Source organism: Acomys russatus, chromosome 23 (assembly GCF_903995435.1).
Source record: "Acomys russatus chromosome 23, mAcoRus1.1, whole genome shotgun sequence".
In the NCBI taxonomy this organism is placed as follows: domain Eukaryota; kingdom Metazoa; phylum Chordata; class Mammalia; order Rodentia; family Muridae; genus Acomys; species Acomys russatus.
In genome coordinates, this window is record NC_067159.1 from 42663081 (window position 1) to 42689184 (window position 26104).

The window sequence follows — 26104 nt, forward strand, 5'->3', positions numbered from 1 at the left end:
ATACTCTGACCTTTATTTCACCCAAGTTCTGACTCCTATAATTCAGAGTCCATTGACCAATTTGAGCTGAAAGAGCAATGTGTGTATACACACACGCAGCGCACACACACACACACACACACACACACACACACACACACACACGTATGTATGTGCCAGTACTTTAAATAACAGACACATATTGTTGACAACAAAGCAAATATAAATGCTTTGGGTAACTGGGAGTTGATGCATAGCTGACTCTGTATTATGTAAAGAGTAATGTGTTCCTTAATTTTGCACAAAGGCATGTTTATATTCTAGTACACATTATGAGTAGTATATTTACTCAATAATAAGACATATTTGTTAAATGCTTTAAGCTACTAAAATTTATATTTTTTTTCCAGTGTTCAGATTTGAGAAGTTTAAGGGTTCAATAAATGAAGCTTGGCATTGTTTTATGTGGAATCCTGGATAATCATAGTCATTTACGTATTTCATGGAAAAATCAAACACTTTTTCAACTTGGTTTAGTAGTTTATTCCTATCTTTGGTATATTTAAAATGATTCATTTTAAAGTACGACAATTCACTCTATTTTTCAAATTAACATCAAGTTGTATATTCTCAAGAAAGAGATATCTCAGCTTATTATTACTGAACCTTCTTACAAGTAACCCACCAAAATTCAAATGAAACTGGGTTAATTCAGAATTACTATCTCACTGCCAAAACTGTCAATTTACTTAAATATTATTTCAGCATTAATAGAAATGTCTACACCGTCAAATAATGGAATAGAATCATCAAATAAGTTTCAAATACTATTGCCTTTACAAGAAGGCATGGCACAGGTTTCAGCCAAAATTAGTTGTCTGGATGACCAAAAGAAAATATAGAGTATAGAAGTCAAGACACAGGGGAGAGGGAGGAGAGAGAGAGAGAGAGAGAGAGAGAGAGAGAGAGAGAGAGAGAGAGAGAGACAGACAGACAGACAGACAGACAGACAGACAGAAAAAGACAGAAAAAGAGACAGAGACAGACAGGCAGGCAGAGACACAGAGACACAGAGATAATGGATATGTTTCTTCACCACTACACATCCTTTGCTTCTAACTCTCATACACATTTCTTTTCATTTTTTATATGACACTATAAATGAAGGAATCTTTGATTAAAAAGGAAACCCTCTAATCATCAATACAATATTCAGATGCCTCCTCTTTAAAGAATAAAGCAGAAGTGTGAGGACTTGCTCGAAAAGCTCTTGATAAGTCCCAGTATGCCTTCCCTACCCATCAGATGGAACAAAATGCACAGAACTCCCACAGACAAAGCTGACTCCTTCACTAGAGACTAAAGAAAATGCCAGGCTTCTCACTCGGTACCTTCTTCCATTCCTGTTGGTGTGTTGGAATTGAGTTGTGCTGCTTTTACCCTTTAAGTAGCTGCTTCTTCTGAACTCATGTTGGCTTTTCTCATGACAGTGGATGGAAGATGGACCTCGTGGAGCAAATGGTCAACCTGTGGAACTGAATGCACCCATTGGCGCAGGAGGGAGTGTACAGCACCAGCACCCAAGAATGGGGGCAAAGATTGTGATGGCCTGGTCCTGCAATCCAAGAACTGCACTGATGGGTTGTGCATGCAGGGTAAGTCAAACTGAAGAAATGCAGACACTGATGGGGCTGAGACCAAGCCATTAAATATCTTGAAGGAATATTAGTAATTAAGAATGTTCAAAAACAATAAAATAACAATAATGATACAGCTCTACCCCAGCTTTCTTTAATAATTGGTAAAAGCCAATCTCTCAGGAGCTAGAATAAATAAATGTCTAAGTTAACAAATGTAACAGTGTTGCTTCCATCCAAGCAAGAAATAATTTGGCATTTCCGTTGAGGGGCTGTGAGTCTTTCTAGAACAGAAAACTGTTAAACTCAGTTGTATTACCTTGCACATAAGGGTATCTTAAACTCCTCATAGAATCAAAGCATGTCTTCCAACAAGTGAGCTACTTATTTGTATTTCATGCCTGGCACAGAACCAACATCCTTGAAATATAAAATATACAAGGACAATAAGTGTTTCTGCAGGTAGTTTTATGAATGTACAATAAATCTTTAGTAAGAACATCTTCACAACCTCTTAAAGGTGCTGGGTCTGTGTTGGAAATTACATCATGGGTATAGTTTAGCTTATTCAAGGAGAATATTATTGGTAAAACAATTTTAATGTGTATAGAAACTGGCTCAGGTGATATGCTCGATTTAATGAGCTATGTTCTTTATTTTTCATGTCTTATGCATAGAATTTTTTCAGTGAAAGGATGGCTTGCTTTGAAGACTTCCAAACACCTAACCAATTGTTAAAGAGCCCTTAGATGTTCAGAATTTATCATCGTTTTTCCTGAGCATGAAATAAAGTGCATAGATTTGCTCAGGCAAATGGATTAAACAATGTGCCATTGTGAATCTGAACTAATGGTAGCCAAATGTTGACATTCCTCATACATGTTGCAAATGTAATGAGATGGATTCACAGAAGAATATTTGTGTTTGTTATTCAAGAACAAGTATTTTGTTTTCATAATATTCATGCAACTTTGTTTACTTTTCAGTCTATACGCAATGATCCTTTAAAAAGAAATCTTACTTAAAGTACAAATACATAATCATGTTGCTCGCACTGAATAGAAATCCAGGAGCCTCTCACTTAGCTCCACAAGCGTTGCCATGGTGCTAAGCTTCTGAGGGTTGGGGACAGCCACCATGACCACACTGTTCATGCCATAATTGCAAAAATAAAGAGAAGACAGATGTTTTATTAATTGTCTGTCTAGAGATAACCTGCTTCATCCCCAAGCACAAGTTTTAAATGAGGACCAAAAATAACAGCATAAACGTACCACTTTTTATTATTTTATATTCTTCTTCAGTATGAAATAAACTGATTGATGTAATTGAAATGTACAAGTATTTGGAAGGCTATGAGGGGTTGTTGTTTTCTTTAATAATTTCATCCTCTCTCAATATAATAACTCAAAATGGAGTAAAACAATACCTCTTGCTTCTACTCCATATGTTTAAAATTCTGGGCAACATAGTTAACAATGAATATAGTTCTACATTCTGGGACATTGGACCTTTCATGTACAAAATACTTTCCAAATTAAGACATTTGTCAAACACAAGACATCTAAGCTAAGACCTTATGACCAGTAGTTCCTCAACACCTAAACCATTTCTCATAGCCATAATGTGAATTTTCCTTATGATTGGATATTTGCCAGCAACAGTGGCTTGCAGTGTACTTATAACTAGGAAAGATGATTTGGGACACAGGTGGTGTTTTTGGCTTGTTTATTTATGTGCTTTCTTGATTTTTTAAAACCAAGTCTCTTGTTGGACAAATAACATTTTGGAATTTGGATTGAAGTCATTCAGGTAAAAACCCATATTTTCCTGCTGCTGTGATTTCCTATGCTAGCAGTTCCTACCAAGTCAATAAACTCTCTCATCTGTCCTCCTAGATCTACTTTGGTTGAGCAGAGAATTGTAGTCTATTCCACTATTGATTTCCTGGGGGATAGAACAATGACAGAGATATTGCTTCACTATATAATTACAGTATTTTACAGTGTTTACCACTAAGCTTAGAACTTCTGGTGAAGAATTGCTGCCTAAGTTTTGCAAAGAAATAATACTTCCTTTGGTTGGAAAACAAAAGCCTTTTTAATGACAAAACTATAAAGCTTGGAAGACAGACAATTTTCATGTTAAGAAAAAGGAATGGACTAGAATAGAAAGCCCCAGATTTGCAATTGCCAATGGGGAATTTATCATCTGATATGCATTTGCTTTGAGGTAATTCATAGCTTGAATATGTTGTTATTTAGTAATACAATAATATTATATTAAAAACAAAGCTTGTCTGCTCAATGTCAAACCAGGTATGAAATAAAACAATTAAATCTACTCTAAATTATAAACAAATAATTCTGTTATAAATATGCGTATGCTGCTGGGTAAAAGAAGGTCAAAGTTTCTGATGGATCTGAGTAAGATTTAAGAATTCCCTAGACACTATATTACATTATTTCTCAATAAAGTAAACTGGCCTTTAAGATCTCTGAAAGATAACATTAATAGAAAATGGTGTTGTCAATATTTAGTCATTATTTTCCTCAAAACGACCAAAGTCTGGCACACTTATTCCTTTACCACCTAAATATAAGTACCATTGATTCAAATCATGAAGACATGTTAGATAAAGTGTTACAGACTTAACTATCATTATACATACAGGAAAGGGAGAGGGAGAGGAAGAAGAGAGACAGAGACAGAGGGGACACAAAGTAGGGAGAGAAGTCTACAAGTGCCAGTCAGGCAGTTTCAAGGCAAAGGTAGAGAAGGCTGTGTGACAGACACTGGAATGACTAGATTTGGATATGATTTAGTTCATAGAGTACATGGGATTTGGCTTAGTGTGAGAGACTTTGTGAAAGAATTGGGCCGAGACTTGGAACAAGAACTCTGAATATAGCTGTAATTCATTAACTTCTGCAGAGCATAAAAAAAAAACTAGAACATTTTTCCCACCATTCCAAGAAAACCACAGGAAAATCATGGTAGAGAAAACAAAAAATGAAGTCTTTATTTAAGTAAAATCTGTAGTAAACCCACAGTGCTATATCCAGCTGTGGTGTGGAGCTTAAGATCTTCTGCAGAGAGCAAAAACCAGAAAGATATGTAATTAGCATCTTTGGAGCAACTTCTGAGGTGGCATAGCAGACAGCAAGCTGCTATACAGCTCCCCTCTGCAATCTAAGTGCACTGGTCTATGACAAAAAAAATCCTGAAAATAACATGAAATATGCAGTTTATAGTCTCTCAAAATGAAGTGTAAGGGAAAACCTATGACAGAGCAAACAAATTAACATTCTAACATAGGGACATAGGACAATCTGATTTAAAATATATAGTAAGTAAAAATATAAAGACAACTCCATTTTACAATGAAAGCACAGATTTGCTGGGTGTGGTGATGTAGCCTTTAGTCCCAGCACTCAAGAGGTAGAGGCAAGCGTATTGATATGAGTTCATGCCCAGCCTAGTCTACAAAGTGAGTCCAGGACAGCCAAGGCCAGACAAAGAAACCCTGTCTCAAAAAACCACACACACACACACACACACACACACACACGGAAAGAAAGAAAAGAAGAAGGAGGAGGAAGAAAGAAAGGAAGAAAAGAAGCACAAAATATCGTTATAAGAATGGGTACATTTAGGGGAATTAAATGGAATGTTGAAAAAATTAAACACAGTGGTTGAAATTTAAAACTTTGGGAGATTTATCATCAGATTAGATATAGCTATAAAGAAGGATGAAGAGAAAAATCAAGAAATTAGAATAAAGATCTAATAGAACTGAAAGAAACATATGAAATAAAAGTAGACTATGTAGGGGATCTCCTCTTTTCTGAGGAGTAGGAAAGTGGGAACAGGGAAAAAGGAAGTGAGGGACCAGGAGGAGAGGAGGGATATAATGGAGGTGTAAAGTGAAAAATAAATATTTTTCTAAGTAGGCTATATGAACAATAGCACAGCAACTGGAAGTTAACATGAGGAACTATGACATTTATTAATCAAGAAAACAAACTTAAAAGATATTGGCAGACAAGAGACAAAGTATACATTTGCCTTCAAAAATCTCAGGAAGTATGAGGCACCAGAGTTCCTGTGAAGGTCAGACCCCACTCTCCACTCAACTGTGGAGAATGTCCTGTCCATTGGCTAGATCTGGGTAGGGGTTTGAAGTTTCCTGCACATGTTGTCCTTGGCTGGTGCTGTAGTTTGAGCAGGACCCTGGGCCCAGATCTGCCCATCATAATATTCTTCTTGTAGGTTTCTAGGACCCTCTGGATCCTTCTATTTTGCCATTCTCCCATACTTCTTTCACCTAGAGTCCCAGTAGGATGTCCTCCTCTCTGTCCAAGTTTCTAGTAAGTGAAGACTTTCATGGGACATGCCCCTTGGGCTAGTGTGTAGATATAAGTGAGTATATACCATTTGACTCTTTCTGCTTCTGGGTTAACTCACTCCCCTGGAGGGGGAGACCTGGTGGCACTCAGAGGAAGAGTAGCAGGTTATCAAGAAGAGACTTGATACCCTATGAGCATATACAGGGGGAGTAAGTCCCCCTCAATCACAGTTATAGGGGAGGGGAGTAAGGGGAAAATGGGAGGGAGGAAGGAATGGGAGGATACAAGGGATGGGATAACCATTGAGATGTAATATAAATAAATCAATAAAATTTTAAAAAATAAAAAATAAAACTCAGGAAGTGAACAACAAAAAGTAAACTAAAAAATGATATAATCAAACAATAATTGAAGACTAGCTGAAATTAAGGGGAAACTAAATGATATTGATATGGATTGTAAAAGGCTATGAACTAAAGTAGGATTCCAAATTTCCATTTGTGATTCTGGAAGAAGATAGTAATGCTTTTCGCATTGTATTTTATTGACTCAAGTAATCAAGATAGAATGGTAAGATTGTCGACAAATGTATGAATTGAGTTTAGAAACTTAAGGTAAAACATGTAAGGGTAGAAAGGATAAAAGCAAAAGTCCATGGTAAATACAAACAATAAATAGGGTAGCAGAAAGAAATATACACATTTTAAGAACTACAATATAATGAATTAAACTCATCTTTTCATAGAAGTTTAAGACCTATAGAGATCCAGTTTTATGCCTTTTATGAGTTCAATATTTATCATACTGGGAAAGATTAAAAATTAAGACAAGGAACTTACAATGTCTATTTTATAAAGCTGATTAATATCTTTAACTATCTGTTTTGATCATTCTTTAGTTCCATTTCTCATTATGCCTAAGTACATGCTAGTTATTGTTTTATTCATACTTCTAATTTACAGAGCTAATTTGCTTGGGCTCTGTAGGTTTAAAATGTTCAATTTCCATTTGAAGTAATTTTCAATTGTTTACCAGGCCACTGATGGTTTCATAAGAGGTCTTACTGGAGAGACTATGTCTCAATATTAAAGTTGACATCAGAGGAAGATATTTGGTGTTGACTTCTGAGCTCTGCAAATGGACACACACATACACACATATACACACAAACACACACAATTGTGAGGTTCAGTTATAACATTATCTAATATTTCAAATATGAAATTATGCTAAATCTTGATGCATTTGTAGTAGAAACTTGTGTTTTACTAGTAGATATTCTGATCTTCATAATTACTTCAGGAAAAATTTAACTAATAATATTCAATATCATACCACTTTTACCTGAATGAATACATTTCAAGTAATTAATATAAACACTACATATATATGTATATGTCAAGTATATCTATATACTTTTGTCTGTTTAAATTTGTATTATTATAAATCCCCTTTCATTTTTTGAACATTTCATGTCTATAAAAAATAGATATGGTCTTATTCGCTGTCTAACTCCTCCCAGAACTTCCCTCCACCTCCCCTCAACACCTCATTCACAACTCTGTGTGTGTGTGTGTGTGTGTGTGTGTAAAACCACTGAGTCCAATCAGTACTACTAACATGTATGTGTGAGATCATTCACTGTGGCAACCTACCAGTGGCAACAAACCAAAGAAACTCTCACTTTCCCAGCAGCCAGGAACTGCCAAGAGCTCCTCCAGTGGGGTGAGGCCTCCAGAGCCCCTTCTCTATGCTGGACGTCTGCACTGGTTTTATTGTGTGCGGATCTTGTGCAGGGAGCACCACAGCTGCTCTGAGCTCCTGTGCACAGCAGCCATGTCCAGAGATGGTGCTGACCCCACCCTCTGGCTCTCATGCTTCTTAGAGCTGAAAGACATGTCTCTCCAAAGCTGAGCACTCACAGGCATACAAGAAAAAAATTAAAATTGTAGTGGTTATGAAATGCATAATGGTGCATGTACTAAAATATTTTTATGATCCATATCCAGAAAAGTGGGTTTTGGATTTATACATGCATTTTTCTATAACTATGCAAAAGTGATCTCAGGAAAAGATTGTTGAAAAGTATTCTGTTCCTCAGCTTATGAGATTATAAGTATTTTTTCTATGTGATTTCTGTTCTGCACATTCATTTCTTACTTGGTAATCGATTATGTTTCTAGGCATAAATGGCATTTTTTAAAAGAAATGTTGAAGGAAGGATAGTGTCCCAGCATGAGTGACAATGGATCTGCTGAATTTGAGATATAAAATTATTGTTGGTATAACTTGAAATCTTGGTCATGTTATTCAAAATAAATTACTAATAACAATATTTAATAAAATACTTGCAGAAAAGAATATTGTAGAAAACCCAGGTTGGCAAGAGATACTAAAAGCCAGTATATCATGTACTTTGAAGACATGGAGATTTGGAATTGAATTATGGTTTCCCAATATTTCTCAGTTGCCTGTCATGCACATATCACCCAATGTTTGCAGCTAACCTTAGTATTAGAATGTTTGGTATATCAGATGCATTGTGAAATGACATTTGTGCAACAGGACATAAATAGTTTGGATATTTTCAAAGCTCCATTTAGGCAATCCACATATATTAGTTCATTTTAAGAAGCTACACACACACACACACACACACACACGCGCGCGCGCACGCACACGCACATGCACACACGCACACACCACACACACAGAGGGAGGGTAGGATATAGCTGTATTGACCTAAAATAAAGCAAGCAGTTTCTACATTAGAGATAACAAAATGCATCATTCACTCAAACCAAAACCTTGGGAGATGAGTGTGTTTGGACTAAAACACACTAGCAAATGTAATTAAAGGCATCAGAGTCTCTAAATCACCACCAAAGAAATTGGACTTTTTTATAGTCACACTGTTAGTCTTGTAAAAGAATGCAATCATTTCAAACACTAGAATTTTTGATGCATTGACCAGCATGGATTATATTAAACAACAACAAAATGCAAAGATAGGCTTTTCATATTGAAAATAAGAAAAACAGATATCTAGTTCTGACGTGAGAAAGAAATTAGCTTCACAACGTATTTCAGTGTTTTTATGTAATAATGCCTATTCAGAAGGGGATGCTGTAGGGGCTACTGTGCTTACGGATTGTCTATTAAAATAATTCAGTTTATTATCCAAACATTATGTGGTAGAAGCTGCTTGCTGCATTGGAAATAAGATTGTTTGAGGTGAATTGATGACACACAGCAAGAGAGAAAGAAATAGGACACACACCCATAGAGAACAAAGCCCTTAAGAAGGCTTTTTTTTTTTTTTTTAATGCTAACCCAACAGGTAAACTTATTTTACATTGAAATGCACTGGTATTTTTAAGAGCAAGTAATATTTATAGCAGTTTAATCCATGTTTCTCTTCCTTTGGAAAAATAGTTATCCAAAGACTAAATGTAGTCTGGTTCATAAATGTGGATTATTGGATTGAATTGGTACATTCCTCCAAACATTCCTGTGAAATTTAACTTTTAATCCCAATTGAAATTTGAATTTCTACACCAGTGTACATAAGAGTACAAACATGAACTTAGAATTATTTCTTGCTTGAAGAGAGTTTATGCTATAGAAGATAAATTATACATTGTAATTTCCAAAGAAGAACTGCTTTGTGTCTACACCAGTGCACCCCCTGACTGGGGAAATTAAAATGTTATTCATTGTGCAAATTTAGCACTTTCTACTCATTAAAGCATTTGCAAGTCACACAGCTCTTCTATCAGTTCTCACCAGAGGAAGTAGCAGAACTCTCCGCATGTAAATTTCAGTGTGGACACGCTGCATACTGGGCTCCTGCAACCCCAGGTGCTTATAAGATGGGGAAATCATTTACCTAACAAATCTCCATTCCCTGACTTAAGGATGATGTGTTTATAACTGCATGCCCTGGGCATTTGCCATGGTGCTAGTCACTTTCCAGTGAAATTCTTGTCAATCCAGCAGTTTGATAGGAAAGCGTGGCTGTGAGTGTTAGACAGTGAACACTTTTATCTGCAGAGAGAAGTTGATGTCATAGCTGTGTTATTATAGTTCTTCATATGCTCGATGTCCCAGAAGGCAAATAAATATTCTGTCCATAGACTTCCTGCCCGACACAGTCCTCGATATTCTCTGGCATAATCAGTGTGGCCTGCCTTTCTACATTCTGGTAAAAACATTTTCTTGCTTTTAAAAACAAGGATGTGGTCACAAACTTTAGGCCACAGAAACCTGATGAACACCTATTGAGCCCAAAAAAAGGTTAGTGTGAGGAAACAAAGGCAAGAGCTTTCACCTCTATTGGCAATCAGGAGCAATCAGGAAAGATGCAGCTATATAAACTGAGAAAAATGCAAACAGAGCAAAAACAGGCTTAGTGCAAGGGTATTAAACTGACTTTTATTTTAGTATAAAAAGTCATCAGATTGGCTGAGACTCTTTAGGAATAAATCACCTTAGGTCATGATTCCATATTATTTTACTCCTTCTATCTAAAGACTTTGTTATGATGGGGGCATGATGAGTGTTACAACCCATGTGTAATGTTTTATTCATCTTTTAAAAGTCTGATGGTTTGAGGTTGACCAGCATAAAAGCTCGTGGCCAGCTGGTGCACACATAAGCTTGATTCTGGTGAACTGAAATGGATCTCAGGCATTTTTGCCTCAGCCACTGTGAATCCTGAGATAAGACCTTTTCCTTGCTGGGTAGTTAATCATTTGCTGCCTGCTTTCAGATCATGTGCTGGCACTGTTACAAACAAGGTCATAAACCAACTTAGTGTGGCATGGCCAGTGTCCCCTAAATAAAGGAGCAACAGATACCCACAGCTACTCCAGATGACTGACATCAAGGATAAGAAAATGCTCCTTCCAGTTTTTGTTGTCATGTCTTAAATTTTACATATTCACTTACTTGGATTTCTGTGAGCCCCATCAATAATAAACCCTCAGAAGAGTAGGTGAATTATAATAAACGACCTTGAGTATTTTTAATGAACCTGACCTTTGACATTATTAGTGCTCTGATGGGTTTATAACATAATCCCTGACTTGAGAGGGAAAGAGAGGGAACCTAGGCATGTTTATTTTTGAGCTACTCTTGAGGATTAACAAGAAAATTTATACCAGAAGAAATGAGATTGAGATGAGAATATCCCCCATGTTAGGTTGGTGTGCAATTACTGGCAAACAGACGACGTAGCCAGGTCAAGGAAAGGGGCAAGTCTACCTGGAGCAGATCCTTCTAATGATAAGATATTAAATTATATATATTTTTTTAAAGTCTTAGGAAGTTTTCTAGTGACTGTATTTCAACTAAATAAGTACAACTACAACTAACTAAAATTTGATGGTTTGAAAACAGGAGTTTGAGGCAGGTGTGGTGGCTCATACCTATAGTCACTGCACTCAGGATGGTAAAGCAAGAAAACTGAGGCAAGCTTAGGCTACCTAGTGAGTTCCAGAATAGAATAAGCTATTCTCTCAAACATAGAAAATATAAAATAAAAAAAAAGTAAAGCAAAAGCACCACCAGTTGCAAGGAACACAGATAACCTCCTTTTGGACGGTTGACTTATGATGTGCAACTATTGAGTTAATACTGATACAATGTTATCATCATCTCTGGGAAGAACTGGTCCTCTTTTTCAAAGATCTGTCAACATCCAGCAGTCAGTTTAGAATCTTATGATAATACAAGCAACTCCATATCAGGAGACAGTAAGTAAACCATGGAGGCAGGCAAAAGTCCTTGTAGTATGATAGCGTCTCCATCTTTACTACCTTGGTTCCAAATGCAGAGTGCTTTAATTACTACAGCATCTACATGGATGCTTTCCTTTTGCATATTCCCTACATCTGAGTCAGGAGTTCTCAAATTTTGGAGAACATGAAATAGTCATATCTTGTTTCTATAGTCAAAAGGATTTCAGTTCTAATTTTAATTCTATTCTGTTTTAATGTCACGAAGAACTGTTAAACTGTAGCTTAAATTGTCCCAACTCTACACTTCAGTGTCAGACATGGCCAAATGGAGACAGAAATGACTGGAGCTCAACGTAATTAATACTCAAAAGATAGAACAAATAACTTCATAGATGGATCTTTTGACTACCACTAATAATTGTTCTGTTGTGCAAAGTAAGACATTGAAACACTGAATAAAAACTACTGACCCTTCTGAGACCCGCAAACAAATGTTGGAGCCACCATATAAGCCCAAATCTGTTTCCTTTTTTCTTTTATTCTTCTTACCAAAACAGTTCTTTTTTACCAGGGTTTAGTGATTTATCCTTCTATATGATGTTTCTGGGGCTGAGGAATAGTGTACAGGCCTAAGGACATGAGTGCTGATCTGCACTGCTAGTGCAGTGACACTCCTAGCACTGGGGAGATGGAGACAGGAGGACTCCTAGGACTTGGTGACTGGCCTGTATATCTTAACCACTGAGCTAAGGGTTATAAGTAGAATGCTACTGCTCTTGCTAAGGACAGGTCTCCCTAGCTTAATTGCCCTCACCTAAAGTATTCCTCAGAGATGTGCCCAGAGATTCATTTCCATGGTGACTCTAAATCCTGTCATGTTGACAAGCAAAATTAGCCATCACAAAAATTTTTGTATGAAAATATTACTTATACATAGAAGTACTTAACATTAAACTATTTTAATTATAAAGATGTTTTACTATCCTCCAATGTTCATATTTCACTAAAAGCAAACCTCTTTTTAAAAAACTAGAAACATGAAAGTAGTTGCTCCTTTTGGGGAAAGTAGAAATTCTAGCACTGCTCCTGTTAATGCCCAAATGACAGCTCCACCAAATAGCTGCTATCAGGCGTGTAACTGTGCCGATCTCAAGTAATAGACATGCTCACAAAGACTGTATTGTTATTAAAATTTGAAACTAAAGAAATGTCTCTTTCCATTTTAAGATAGTTGGATATAGGTTCTGATTTTGTAAGAGTGTGACATCAGTTGGAAAATATTGACAGTCTCATCCCAGGACTAATAGATGACACTGAGTAAAATAGACATCACACCTTTCTCGTGTCACTTTACTATCACCAACCAGGAAATGGGGAGAATGATAGCTGCAGTCCAAGTTTAGAGTCAACAAAAAATATGAATGGAACACCCTGGGGTTAGGCAAGGCAAAATTCACATATCACCATGATTGCAAGAATGGCTAAAATCAATTTCATTTGGTTGAATTTAAACTTGGATACTATTGAAATTATCATTTCTAGCCTTTGGGGTCCAGTCTTCTTGCCTGGAAGTGGCTAGATGGTATGATCTCTTGAAATGGTGTTCGGGGCCATTATAGGATGCTTTTAAAGCCAAAGGAATATTGCACAGACTGCTCAAGAGAGAGACCTGCTTTTGTTTTCAAGTTGTTTGTACCTTCCTTGAAAGTTTTTTCTCCATGACGAGAGCCAATAAGATGGATCAGCAGCCTGATGGTCTGATAATAGTACCTGGATTCTGTGGTGGAAGAACAGAACTGTTTTCTGATCACCAGACATGTGCTTTGTCACATAAGTGCTAACACTTACACATACACTCATAAATGCAAATAATAATAATGAATTTTTTCACCATCCTGAACCTTTCAATTTCTAGTACTCCAAGTTAAGAAAACTTCCTCTCTAAAAAGGAAGTTTTCTTTGAGAATAAAAAGTTATTTTCAAAAGAGGTTATATACCCTGCCCTGGAATTGGCTAAGGCTACTGCGTCCTGCCCTGGGCCTCAGCAATGTGAGTTGGAGGTTATGGAGTGCAATTTGTTCCCAAGAATGTTTGTCTTTTTTCAGGACATTTAGTGTCCTTGGACCTCAGTTACTACATGCCAAAACAAGCCCCCAAAACATGAGAATCCAAAGAATAAAAGCCAGGACTTCTTCCCCCTTCCAAATGCCTTGCTGAGAAATAGAGCACTCTCAGTTGGGAAATCAGGTCAGTGTCAATTTTCACTCTGCTCCTGGAAACTTGCTCCTGAAGCATGTCACTGAATGGTTGCCAGAAGCCACAAAGGCCAAGCACAAACCCCTTTTAACAGGGGCAGTGAAAGAGTATATAGTACTTAAAAAAGAGCATTGCCCATGCCTTCTCAGAGAAACTAGGCTCCTTGGCTCTGCAGTAAACAGGGAGCTAAAATTCATGCAAGTTTTCTGAGGTCACTCACTAAATAGGCCACACTCATTGTACAAAAAGACAATCCGTTAGAACCCAGCAAGTCATCTCAGCTTAACACTGCTTCATGAAGGCATTGATCGTAACAGTTTGTCGTTTATTGATTTGTTATAAACATTTTGTAATGATGATGTCTCCTTTCTACAGCCATGGAAGTAAGTATCTGTAGTCCTCTACAAAGATCAGAACACTGGCACTTAGGGGAAAGAGGTCATTTGGCCAGCCTCTCCCAGCTTAAGAAATGGTAGAGCTGGGATTTGAACAGGAGTTCACCAGGCTGACAAATTCAAGTTCATGAACTCAAGGTCACTATGTTGGCCAGCATCCCTGGGGTTCTTTCCCTTCACTTGACTTTACTTCAAGTTTCAGAGAACTTAAGTGAAATCCCTGAGATATGAACTATTTCCAAAGGGAGCCTATAAAACAATCATTTTGTACTATGTTGTGCGGGACATGTTATTTTTCATTATTGCTAGGACGGCACTCAGCAGGGCCACCTCATTAACTGAAGAAAATGTCCCCTGTTGTTCAGGAGAGACAAATCAGATGGAAAAATCATAAAAACGAGCTCTGGAAAAATGCTCCCTCATTTACAGAATGGAGGCATCGCCCCTTCTCTGACCCAGCCTCCTAAGTAGCATTTTTTCCTCATGTAGTTGCAGAAGTGTTTAGAAAGGGTGGAAGTGGTTTCACAGCGTCGCCTTCAAAACAAATCTCTTATCAATGCATCCATAACATAGTAAATTGGGGCATTGAGTACTCTTAACATTGGCCTCTTTTAGGTTTTTCCATGTGGGAAACTAACAGTTTCCCTAGATTGGTCCTAATTGACTATGAAAAATAATTAATAGTGAATGAGGCATTCAGTTTTGTACTTCCTGATTTACTAAAAAGCAACTTCAAATGCAAGTATATCACAAAACACATAGGAATATTAAAAGTGAACTCCCAGCTGTGTGTTCACAGAAATGTTATGGCTCTGTTCCTTCTGCAATTCATTCACTGTAGAGAATCCAAAGTGACCTTTTTCATGTTTCAGACACATAGTTTTCATTTTGTTTGTAATAAAATTATAACTTCTTCATAGACCAGGAGGCCTACCTGATCGGCTGCTGCTTATATCTCTAATGAGACCACATACTCTTCCTGCATTATATAGTATGATGGTGGTTATGATGATGACAATGACAATGGCAGTGATGAAGACAACAATGTTTTGAAATGCATCTCATGGACCCCAGGCTATCCTTGAATTTGCTACATAGCTGACTTTGAACTTCTGATCTTCCTGCCTCTACCTTCCAAGTAGAGATGAAAAGTGTACATCACCATTCCTGATGCCGCCCATAGTCAGTGCTGGGGATCAACCCGAGGCTTTGCATAAGCAAGCCTTCCACAGCTGAGCTACCTGAGCCTGTATGCTTGATGTTTAATGACACTTTCAATATTTAAAATGATCTTGTGTGTCATGTCATTTACTTACTTATTTCCTGTTAAGTGTATGGCAGAATGAAAGCTCCATGGCAGCAGGAAAGCCTCTCTGTCATATCTAGATTAGAACTCAGACTACAGTAGAATTCAAATGTACATTCTGGATGAGTGTTTGAATGAATGAATGAATGAATGAATGAATGAATGAATGAATGAGCAAATTCTTTGCCTGGAATTAAAGGTACAGTGCAGAATCATACCATACAACATAAATATACTTATTGAATAATTTAGATATAAGAAAATATGGGACATTAAAAAATAAAATAGAAACTATAATTTTCTATTAGTCTTTGTTTTGCCTTCTAAGAACAGAATTTTACTGAGAAGTAGGAAAAGAAGCCATCAGGCAAAGCCAGGAACTGCTTTATGGAGGATGCACCTCAGAGCATGTCATTTGTCTCTCTACTCGGTCTTTTCTTTCGTGAGATTTGAAGTTCCTGCTTGCCCAAGCAGGCCCCTTTAAGTGCTTACCAACATTTTCCAGATCACTAGCAGACCATTTCCAAGTTTCTATTTTACACTTACATCCTTGCCATGTCACATGAAAAAAAAAAAAAAAGTGTCTTAACATTCCTCTGAGTAACATCCTTACTTCCCAGAGAACAGCTTCACCCTCAGCTCTCCTCCCATAGCAGTAAACTTGGTTTGCCCTAAGTCCTTGGGTTTCTAAAGCCTTTATTCGTCCCAATTGTCCTTTTATTGAGTTCACAGACTGCAAATGGAAAAAGGCTATTACCAGACAGAGATGTTTAAAAATGAAAACCAAACTAATACATGGAGTCCGACAACTGGGATAAGGAATATAATATTTATAAAACGGAGTAGGAGGTTGCAATCATTGCTCTGAAATAAAGCATTAAATATTAATTCAGAGCAAACCTATCTGTGCTCTGGCAAGCCTCGCTTTCATTAAAGTAGCATTGTGTGTTTCTCTGGAATTAACTCCCAAATAGGTAAATAGTTGGTGAGCAGTAAGCGCTCCGCTGGCTGCAGAAGAGCTACCTGCGGTATGATTTAGAGTCATCCTTACCACTGAAGCCTTCCAGACCTTCAGTGTGAACTAATTAATTGTGATTCTTAGGGTTTCTCTCTAGTTTTTTGCCCTTGAGTATTATTAGGAATGTTTAATTCACATGTCCATGTTCATCTTCATTTGATTAATACAAACCGTGCTACATTATTTGATTAATTTATATGCTGAAGAATATTAAATCTTAGGGAACACTGGGTACTGGTTATAAGTTAGACTTAGATTTCTTACCATGGCTTTATCATTTCAAAAACTTTCTGTTCTCATTTATTTACCTGTTTTGTACCCATCGCCCTCCAATCTGCATTGGCATTTTTAGTATTATGTTAATATTTCCTACTCGGAATACACTCAAAAGAAAAAGAAACCTTATCATGCTATTTCTGCACTTTCAGCAGAAAGAGGTTATTAGTTACTATCTGGCCAATGAATAACATTTCTCAAAAGACCTAAAATAAATAACCTTATAATCCTTAGCCCTATTGATTTTCAAATGATTTCAAATAAAAACAACAACAACAACAACACCCAATTGTCATTGTATTGACAATCTGTACAGTCCTCAGGCAGTCTCTATTGGATTGCTATTAAATGAAAGGGACAAGAAATAACCAAAAATCCAAAAAGTGAGTCTGAGATGGAGGAGAGGTGAGCACTGCTCAGCTGGTTAAATGGGTACTTAACCTTTGACCAGTGACGACAGGCCTGCTTTAGTTCCATGAGGCCAAAAGCAAGCTGTTATAATTAAATAAAAAAGGAAAGGGAAACTGTTCAGAGCCTTCTGAGCATGTCCTGGGAATTAAAGCATATGGCAGGGATGAGGAAAAAAAGATTTTCCTTATGCTAATGACCCTCGATGTCTGAAATAAATTAGATCCATTAGAGTTTATGCTCAATAAAAGAAAGACTTTAAGCACTCCAAAGTTAGTGACTCGAGACCAGTTTTTGCTCTGAAATTCAATCTGCCTACTTATTAATTCTTAGTAAGACTCCAGAGCAAACAGGGAGCAAAAATTCATAATCCTATACTGAACCAGAATTTTAAAGGACTATGGGTTTCTTTTCCTTTTTTCTTTAATTAAACCACTTTTTCCATGCTTCCTATTTTGTTTTCCTTCATTAATTTGATTTTGTTCCCGTTTTTGTTTCATTGTTTTCTTTTCTTTTCAAGGATTCATTTACCCTATTTCAACTGAACCCAGAACCCAGAATGAATATGGATTTTCTTGTAAGTTTGATGTTTGGGTTTTATGTTGGGAAATAACCCTTTAACATCGTTGCCCCTGCTCAAGTTTGCCTTTGGTTGGCTCACAGATGTACACACAGGAAATAGGAGCCTAATGTATTCTAACATGAAAAAACAAATTAGATTTTCAACGCTGAAAAGAAAAAGGGGTCATTTCAAGTGGCTGCCAGCTTTAAAAGCTATCAGTCTACCATTGAAAGCAGTAGTCTCTGCCACTAAGAAAAAGCATCACGTAACTGGTTGGTATACGTAACGGGCAGGGTTCAAACACTAAAAAGGAAAGGTTGAAAAAATGCAGATCTGTTGTGCTATAAACCATGAATAAATAAAGTAAAACATTAAGGATTAGATATATTATTCTGATCAGAGTTACAAATTCTTCTATAGGGTCTCCAATAAAACCCCAAAGCAAATTAGAGCCAGCATTTTGGAAGCAGTGTTCACATAAGGAGGAGGATGGAGATGTTGGGGAGATGCTGTCAATACGGACTTGATCGATGCAAAAGCTGAAATAGTAGGAAGGGTAATGTTTGTAAAGGGGGGCATTTTCCAGCCCCAGATTCATATAAACAGCCATTGTAATCAAAGACTGGGACACAAGAGTGTGGGTAATTGCTGGGAGCACCTGGCAGATAAAATGATGAGTTCTTTCCACATGTAAACCATGTGGCTCTGTGTCTTAGGAGAGAGGGAAGGTTTCTCAAATTTTAGAACACAAAACCTAAAAGTTTGAAAATCCGCTCTCCTTCCCCTCCCCAAAATATATACATTTTGAGTTGTTCTAGACTCCTGAAGCATCAATTTAACTACATTATTTTATGGTGAGGAGACTACAGCTCTGTTTAACTCTGTTGAATATTTCTGGTAGGTCTAAAAACAAAGAAGTAACAATGTCAAACTCAGACAAAAAAAAAAAAAACTCTGATTTTTATCTGTTTTGTTTTAATAATCAGTTTCTGTCACTTTGTTCAGTTCATGCCACCAAAACAAGCAACATTTATAAGAATTTTATTATATATATATGTATATGTATATATATGTATGTGCATGTATATATGTGTGTATACATACATGTATATGTGTGTATGTGTATACATACATATGTATATTACCTAGAGGTAGCCCCCTGTGGATGGCACCTTGTGCTGGTCAACTGTTTACCTGCATCCTGGAATAGCCTGACCTTTCAGATTATTGACCAAGACCTTTAACTCAACCAACATATCAGGAACCTATAGCTTATTCCAGTGATGAGAATCTTAGGTGGGAAGCTCCATCAAGGGCCCACAGGAAGCTCAGGATTCTGGGAGATAATACTCTAGCTGCATCAAAACCTGGAACTCACATTGCTTTTGCCCTGACTCTGGGCTTCTGAAAGCACACCTTTCTAACCCAATATGCTTTGCTTCTTACCATTGTTTTCCTGTGTTTGCACAGTTCCCATCCATTCTCATACTGATTTAAGGGGAAGGAGAAGAGTGTACAGGAAGTAATTTTATGACTTGGAATGGTACTTAGAAAAACATCTTGGTTCAATCCACATACATATTAAAATCATACCAGATGTTTCTGAGAGTGTTTATGTTCTTGTTGTTGTTTTTAACTCTCAGTGAATTCAAAAACCCTTCTAAACTTTCTCACCTGAAGGGAATAGTAATAAAGTTTTTATTTCCTCTGGTTTGAGACGTTTTGGGCTCCAGTTTCTTTAAATGCCTGGCAATAAATAGTCCGTTATGCTGCCCAATTATAAGATAGATTAGTGGGTGGATTGATGCAGAGTGAGAAAGAAAAAGAAATCAGAGATAATTTTCCACTGAAAAGCCACAGTCATTTTATATAGCTTTTGAAATAGACTTGAAATTAACCCATAAAAAATGGCAATAAATGTCTGAAAAAAATTACCACAATACATATGTGTTCTACGGGAAGTTTCTAGAAGCAGTTGGTCTGATGTTTCATTCTCTCTCTCTCTCTCCAGCTGCTCCTGACTCAGATGACGTTGCGCTTTATGTCGGGATCGTGATAGCTGTCACCGTTTGCCTGGCAATCACTGTTGTGGTGGCCCTGTTCGTGTATCGGAAGAACCACCGTGACTTTGAGTCTGACATCATCGACTCCTCAGCACTCAATGGAGGCTTTCAGCCTGTGAACATCAAGGCTGCTAGACAAGGTCAGTAGGCTCTCCACCCTAGGGGGCAGTTACACATGTGAGTGAGCAGTGTGCCCACATAGCCTCAGATTCAGGGGCATTTGTGACATCCAGTTGAGTCAGAGCATAAACTGAGTGAAGGCAGAAACTTTGGTTGACTTTGTTCATTATAGGAATAAAATCATTCTATGTAATTACTCAGAGTTGATGAGCTGCACAGATCATTTCTGGTTTGCCTTTCTGACGGGTACCAATGTCCTGTTTTTCAAACTTCTTTTTGAAAGAATAAGTACATTGATTCATTGATTTTTTTTTTTCTGGTCCCTTTTCCCTTTCTTATAATGCTTTTAGTACAATGATGTACAGATGAATCTAAATTTAGCATATGCAAGCAAAGCCATTACCAGATAGTCACTCAGGAGCTCTTATTGTTCTTTCTAATCTGCTGAAATAGCCAAATACCCTAAGTATCAGTATTAGACCTCAAGGCAAAATACAGAAGGATCAAGGTTACTTATGGATGGCCCGTATCAAGATACGTACTGGCACTATGTTTGTCCTGTTTTCCAGAGCCTTGGATCTGCTCATTTGCACTATTAGCAAAGCAGGTTTGCTTTGGCTTAAAGGTGGGAAGTGGTTTCTTACTAATCTATCTTGGTCTGAATGGAGAATACAAATAGAATTCCTTTCTCTTTCTGCCTCAGATCTCCTGGCAGTCCCCCCAGACCTCACCTCAGCTGCAGCCATGTACAGGGGACCCGTCTATGCTCTGCACGATGTCTCAGACAAGATCCCAATGACCAATTCTCCAATTCTGGACCCACTACCCAACTTGAAAATCAAAGTCTATAACACCTCAGGTGCTGTCACTCCCCAGGACGACCTCTCTGAGTTCACATCCAAGCTCTCGCCCCAAATGACCCAATCTTTGCTGGAGAATGAAGCCTTGAACCTGAAGAATCAGAGTCTTGCGAGACAGACTGACCCATCCTGCACAGCATTTGGCACCTTCAACTCCCTTGGGGGTCACCTCATCATTCCTAACTCAGGTAGTTCCTAAAAGTGTAAGCGACAAAGATGCAGCTTGGAATTATACTAGAGTCTCTAAAATCTTTTTTAATTGAAATATTAAATTTATTATTTAAAAAGTGTGTGTCATATATATATATAGTTTATTAACCCTCAAACATAGTTTATTTCCTACCTATATGAATAAGAAATCAACAGAATAATTTACATTCCTATGTGTGAGTATACATTTATTCAAATAGCAATATTCACATTTAATAATACATAATGTACATATGTATTCATATTACATATTATAATATATAATGTACATATATGAAGAACTAAATATAAATATGCACTTGTGCATAAATATTATCACTGAGAAAATTTATATTCCTAAATTTATCTACCTTTTATATCTATTAAAAACACATAGACATATGCTGTGTACATACATAGACAAAATGAATACATAAATTATGTCTGAAGGAAATTATCCTGTGAATCATTCTCTATAAGTCCTTTTTAAAATGATTTATTCACATTACATTCTGATTGTTACCCCCTCACTTGTATTTCTGAAATCTTATCTGTTTGTTTTTATTGAGCCTGAAATGGTAGATATAGTCTACCTCAAATTTCCATTCAATGGCTCTCAACCCATTTGTCTCCATCCGACCCTGAATTCTGTTCCACTAGGAAGACCTTTCTGCTGAGCTGTGATGCAGAACTGGCACCAACCAACTTGAAGGCATAATTGATCCATGAACCCTCATTTTAGTCCCTGTGCTTCAGAACAAATTAGAAAATGAAATCAGTTGCCCCAGTCCAGTGTTCCTGATAGATTTCAGAAAACTGTTTCATAAGTGATTGGAAATATAACAATAGACACAAAACCTTCATTTATTAATTATTCAGTGTATCATTCAACCAGAGTATCTATAAGGAATTTATTCCAGTCAGTGATATATTGATCTACAATCTCAGCTTAATCTAGTGTCCATTTGTAGTTTTTGGTTATGTTTAAGTTTATTAAAGAGTTTAGCAAAGCCTTAAAAATGAAAAACATAACAGTCTTCCATAGTAAGCCTAAGTCACTGGCTGCCAATGGTGAAAGTTGGTATTCATTTTTAGTAGTACTGATGGACTTGAAGCCATAGGTCATAAGAAAGCTAATGCCTACTTTCAGAGCACAGCTAACTCTTTTGGGAAAGACCGAATATTATTCAATAAAATAACAAAAATAGCTTCACCAATATCTTGTGTTATACACACATGTATATGTATATATATGTATATATACTCTATAAACTGCATATGCTATATATAACATTTAACATATAGAGTTTATAGAGTATATATATACATTTACATAGTGTATATAGAGAGTATATATACATATTTGTGAGTATAATACTTAATTTATATGACATTAACATATATATTCTATAAACAAAGTTTATACCAAGCCTTTGGAACCAGGACCCCCAGGTGGTCCAGACACCAGCTCATATTGTTTCAGCATTGTCCATCCCCATTCCCACAGATCATACCAACAATCCTTCTCCTAGGAACCAGGCAGCAACAAAGAAGCATTCTCACGTGCTGCAGCTAAGTGAAATGTTGTTGCTCATTTTCTATAGCTGTATGTCATAAATTCTTCCCATCTCTAACTGTGCTGTGCAGTAACACTGATGCTCACCAGATATTTCGGGGTGGAGGGGGGGACTAAACAAAACAAGTTTTCTGATATGGCTGAGGTTAGCATTTCCCTGACTTTGAATTTCATGGGGAACTTTTTCTTAAATAAAAACAATGCATCATTGCAGCTGTTTAAAATTTTAATAGCAGTTTTTGGTTCCCCCTCAATTTACAAGAAAAACAACAGTGGAACCATCTGTCTGTTCCTTAAATAAAACACGAATTTTCAAAATGACATCAGTCTCTGAAGTAATTCCATAGCAGTTCAGAGGGAGCTGTGGCGGAAAGCAAGTCCTTCAAGAAGGGAGGGCAGCTATAGACCTTTACATGTCCTTAGGGAAAATGTAAAACTAGTGCTACATGGGTACAAAATCTCATTCCTTTTTGCTCACTACAAAGGCATCCTAGAAGTTTCCATTGGGTTCATAGGTCTTATACACTACTTTTCTCTTTTGCTATTCAGGAGTAAGCTTGCTGATTCCCGCTGGGGCCATTCCCCAAGGAAGAGTGTACGAGATGTACGTAACTGTACACAGGAAAGAAAATATGAGGTAAGTATGGTCTTTTCTGATACATGTTTTTTTTTTTTGTCAGTGTCTAACTTGGAGGAGAATTGCAAAATAGAAACCACAGACCCAATATATTTTTGGTCTTGAGTGGTATACATTCGGTTCTAGACCTATACCAAAAAGAAGTCAATTTTTACTTCTCTTCCCCTTTGAAGCTTTACATACGTCATATCTTGAATGTGGATGGAATGCTAGAGATCTTTTCTGAGTGCACACATGGTCCTTTAGAAGAAAAATATGGCCAAAACCATGATTCACAGATTATCCAAAGGGATGTGTGGATTTAAATAGATAGACTGGCTTCCTGTGACCTGGGTCAAGAACCTCACCATTGTAGAGATAAAGGTCACAAAAGTGGATACCCGTTAGCCTCTGATGCCCCACCCACCTCAACCTAACACAGCCCTGACTTGCTCTGCCCCCCTCTCAGCCTATCATAGCCCTGACATGCTCCTCCCACCTCAGCCTAGCATACCCCTTGTGAAGATTCTTCCCTTTATAATTCTCCTCCACCATAAAAGTTGTCACCTTCCTCTTATGCTTAGCTTTTATCATTAGATGTTTCAAAATGAGCCTAGTGTTGATTAAAACTAGACTGAATCCAAAGTTCTATATTGAATGTGTCGTATTCATCAATATGAAGCTATTTTAAGAATAAATAAATAAATAAATAAACAATAGGTTAGATGTCCTAAATTCATTTTCAGTTTACCTTCTGACATAGCAGAAATGGTCTTTCTCGATTAGTCCCCACATGATCTGTAGCGTGTGTGTGTGTGTGTGTGTGTTTGTGCATGCGCTCGCAAGCGTGCATGCGCACTCATGCAAGCAGTGCACTACAAACCTGGATGATTTATGCTTTCAAAACCACATTGAAATCTTAAAGCAAAAGACATTCTGAAAATGGAGGTGCTCGTTGTGTAAGACCATTGCTAGCATCAGGTCCAGCCATGTTCCTTGGTCTGGCTCTGAGCAGAGTAGTGACAAATGCAGACAAGGTGGCCACCCTGGTTTGTGTCACTCCCTACTCTCATCCTCATCCTCAGGAAACCAGCTCTTTTTAGTTTGGTACTTTGGAAGCTGAAAACCTCTTTTGTTGTGCACCCATGTGGAGACACTGGTATTTATAACAGTATGACCCAGAACATTTTTCCCCTCTGGTAGTATCCTTCCAACTACACAAACAGTGGCCAGACTAAGAAGTTTTTTAAAAAGGCAATGAATCTTTGAGCATTATTCATGCCTCAAATTCGAGCCCCAGAAAAATAATTAAAAGATTTGTATTTACTTATACCAAACATTTTCTCATCACTACCGCATAGCAACCTTCACAGACTCTTAGGGTTCCCTTTTTTGGGAGCAAGAAAAGTAATTTAAAACTCCAAGATGTCATTCATTTTCTTTACTCTTGTCCTAAGCCAGTGTGAGCATTCAATAGCTGCTGTTGATGTTCTGGGCAGTGCCTTTGACACGAATGAGAAGTGTCATGCATTTTTGCCACAATGACATGCAGTGTTCATGACTTCCTTTATTCATCTAATTACCATTATCTCCAGCTAACACCTAGGCCATTTTGGGCCTCTCCCACTCTCCCCTAGTTTTTCTTTCCATCCTTTCAGGATATCCTAATCAAAGTCATAACTGTACATTTTGGATAGAGGGAAAAATAGAATATTGATAAGGTCAAACAGCTCAACCTCAAGGTTCCAAAAGACTTTGGCTTTAAATGAAAGATACGGATATGGTGCTGGGGAGGGTATTCTATTGAATTTGGTTTGTATCAAGAAAGTTGTGTCTGTGGAGAAAGCTCAAGTTCTCAAAAGAAAAAAAAAATACAAAAAATAGGTACAAGGTATGGCTAAGCATGTAAATTGTTTGCCACAGGACCCAGAAGTCCTGACTTTGATACCCATCACCAACATATGGGCGCAGAGACACACACACCTATAACCCCAGCACCAGGAAGGTAGAGACACAAGGATTCGAAGGGCTTGCCAGCAAACCACTTTAGACAGATTGACTAGCCCCAGTTTCAGTGAGACGTTCTGTCTCAGAAAAATAAGGCAAGCAGCAGTTGAGGAAGATACCTGAAGATCCACTTTTAGCCTCCACACATTAATACATACACCTGCAAAGAAAATACATACCAGAGTCTGTGAGTCAAAGACAGAACACAAGATGACCCCTCAGATAAATGAGAAGACCTCACACCACTAATTTTCTATTGTGACACAAATGTGTTTTCCCTGTAAAAGCACCGTGGTGGTGGTGGAGGGATACTTCAAAGTGGGTATCATTAAGCTGACTTTCATTCTGCAGACTCTTATGTGTGTTTCTGTCTTAGTAAAGCTCCATACATTATGACGAACCCCACTTTGATGGTGGTGGAATGTAATCTCAGGGAATCAAATCTCAACAACATGGCTTCCTCAGTGACTGAGGAGGGCTAAAGACAACTGAGGTTCACCTGAACCCACAGCTCTTTTGCTTTCCAAGGTGACATTTCCTGTGTGTACCACTCCAGAGCCCCATCTTCACCTTTTCCTTATCATACATTTGGCTACGCTTGCCAATGCTCGATGAAGACCTTTACGATCTTCATGTAATACAGAAGAAAATTGTCTAAGTCAGGGTAAGGAGATCAGGAGATGAGAGACACTTGAAGGCATTTGCAGCAAAAGTGGAAACGCTATTTTTCTCCATTTGTTTTTCTC

The 26104-nt window shown here is 37.4% G+C and overlaps 1 protein-coding gene across 2 annotated transcripts in view; it reads left to right on the forward strand.

Moving 5' to 3' along the window:
* Positions 1-26104, forward strand: part of Unc5c (unc-5 netrin receptor C) — a 351840-nt gene that overhangs the window by 288451 nt on the left and 37285 nt on the right. Inside the window, exons 7-11 of one of the 2 annotated variants that reach the window (XM_051165895.1) lie at positions 1470-1634; positions 17886-17942; positions 19939-20130; positions 20814-21158; positions 23285-23372. In XM_051165895.1, coding sequence (XP_051021852.1) covers positions 1470-1634; positions 17886-17942; positions 19939-20130; positions 20814-21158; positions 23285-23372 — 847 coding nt within the window. The remainder of the gene's footprint in view (positions 1-1469; positions 1635-17885; positions 17943-19938; positions 20131-20813; positions 21159-23284; positions 23373-26104) is intronic. The other variant, XM_051165896.1, reaches the window with a different exon arrangement.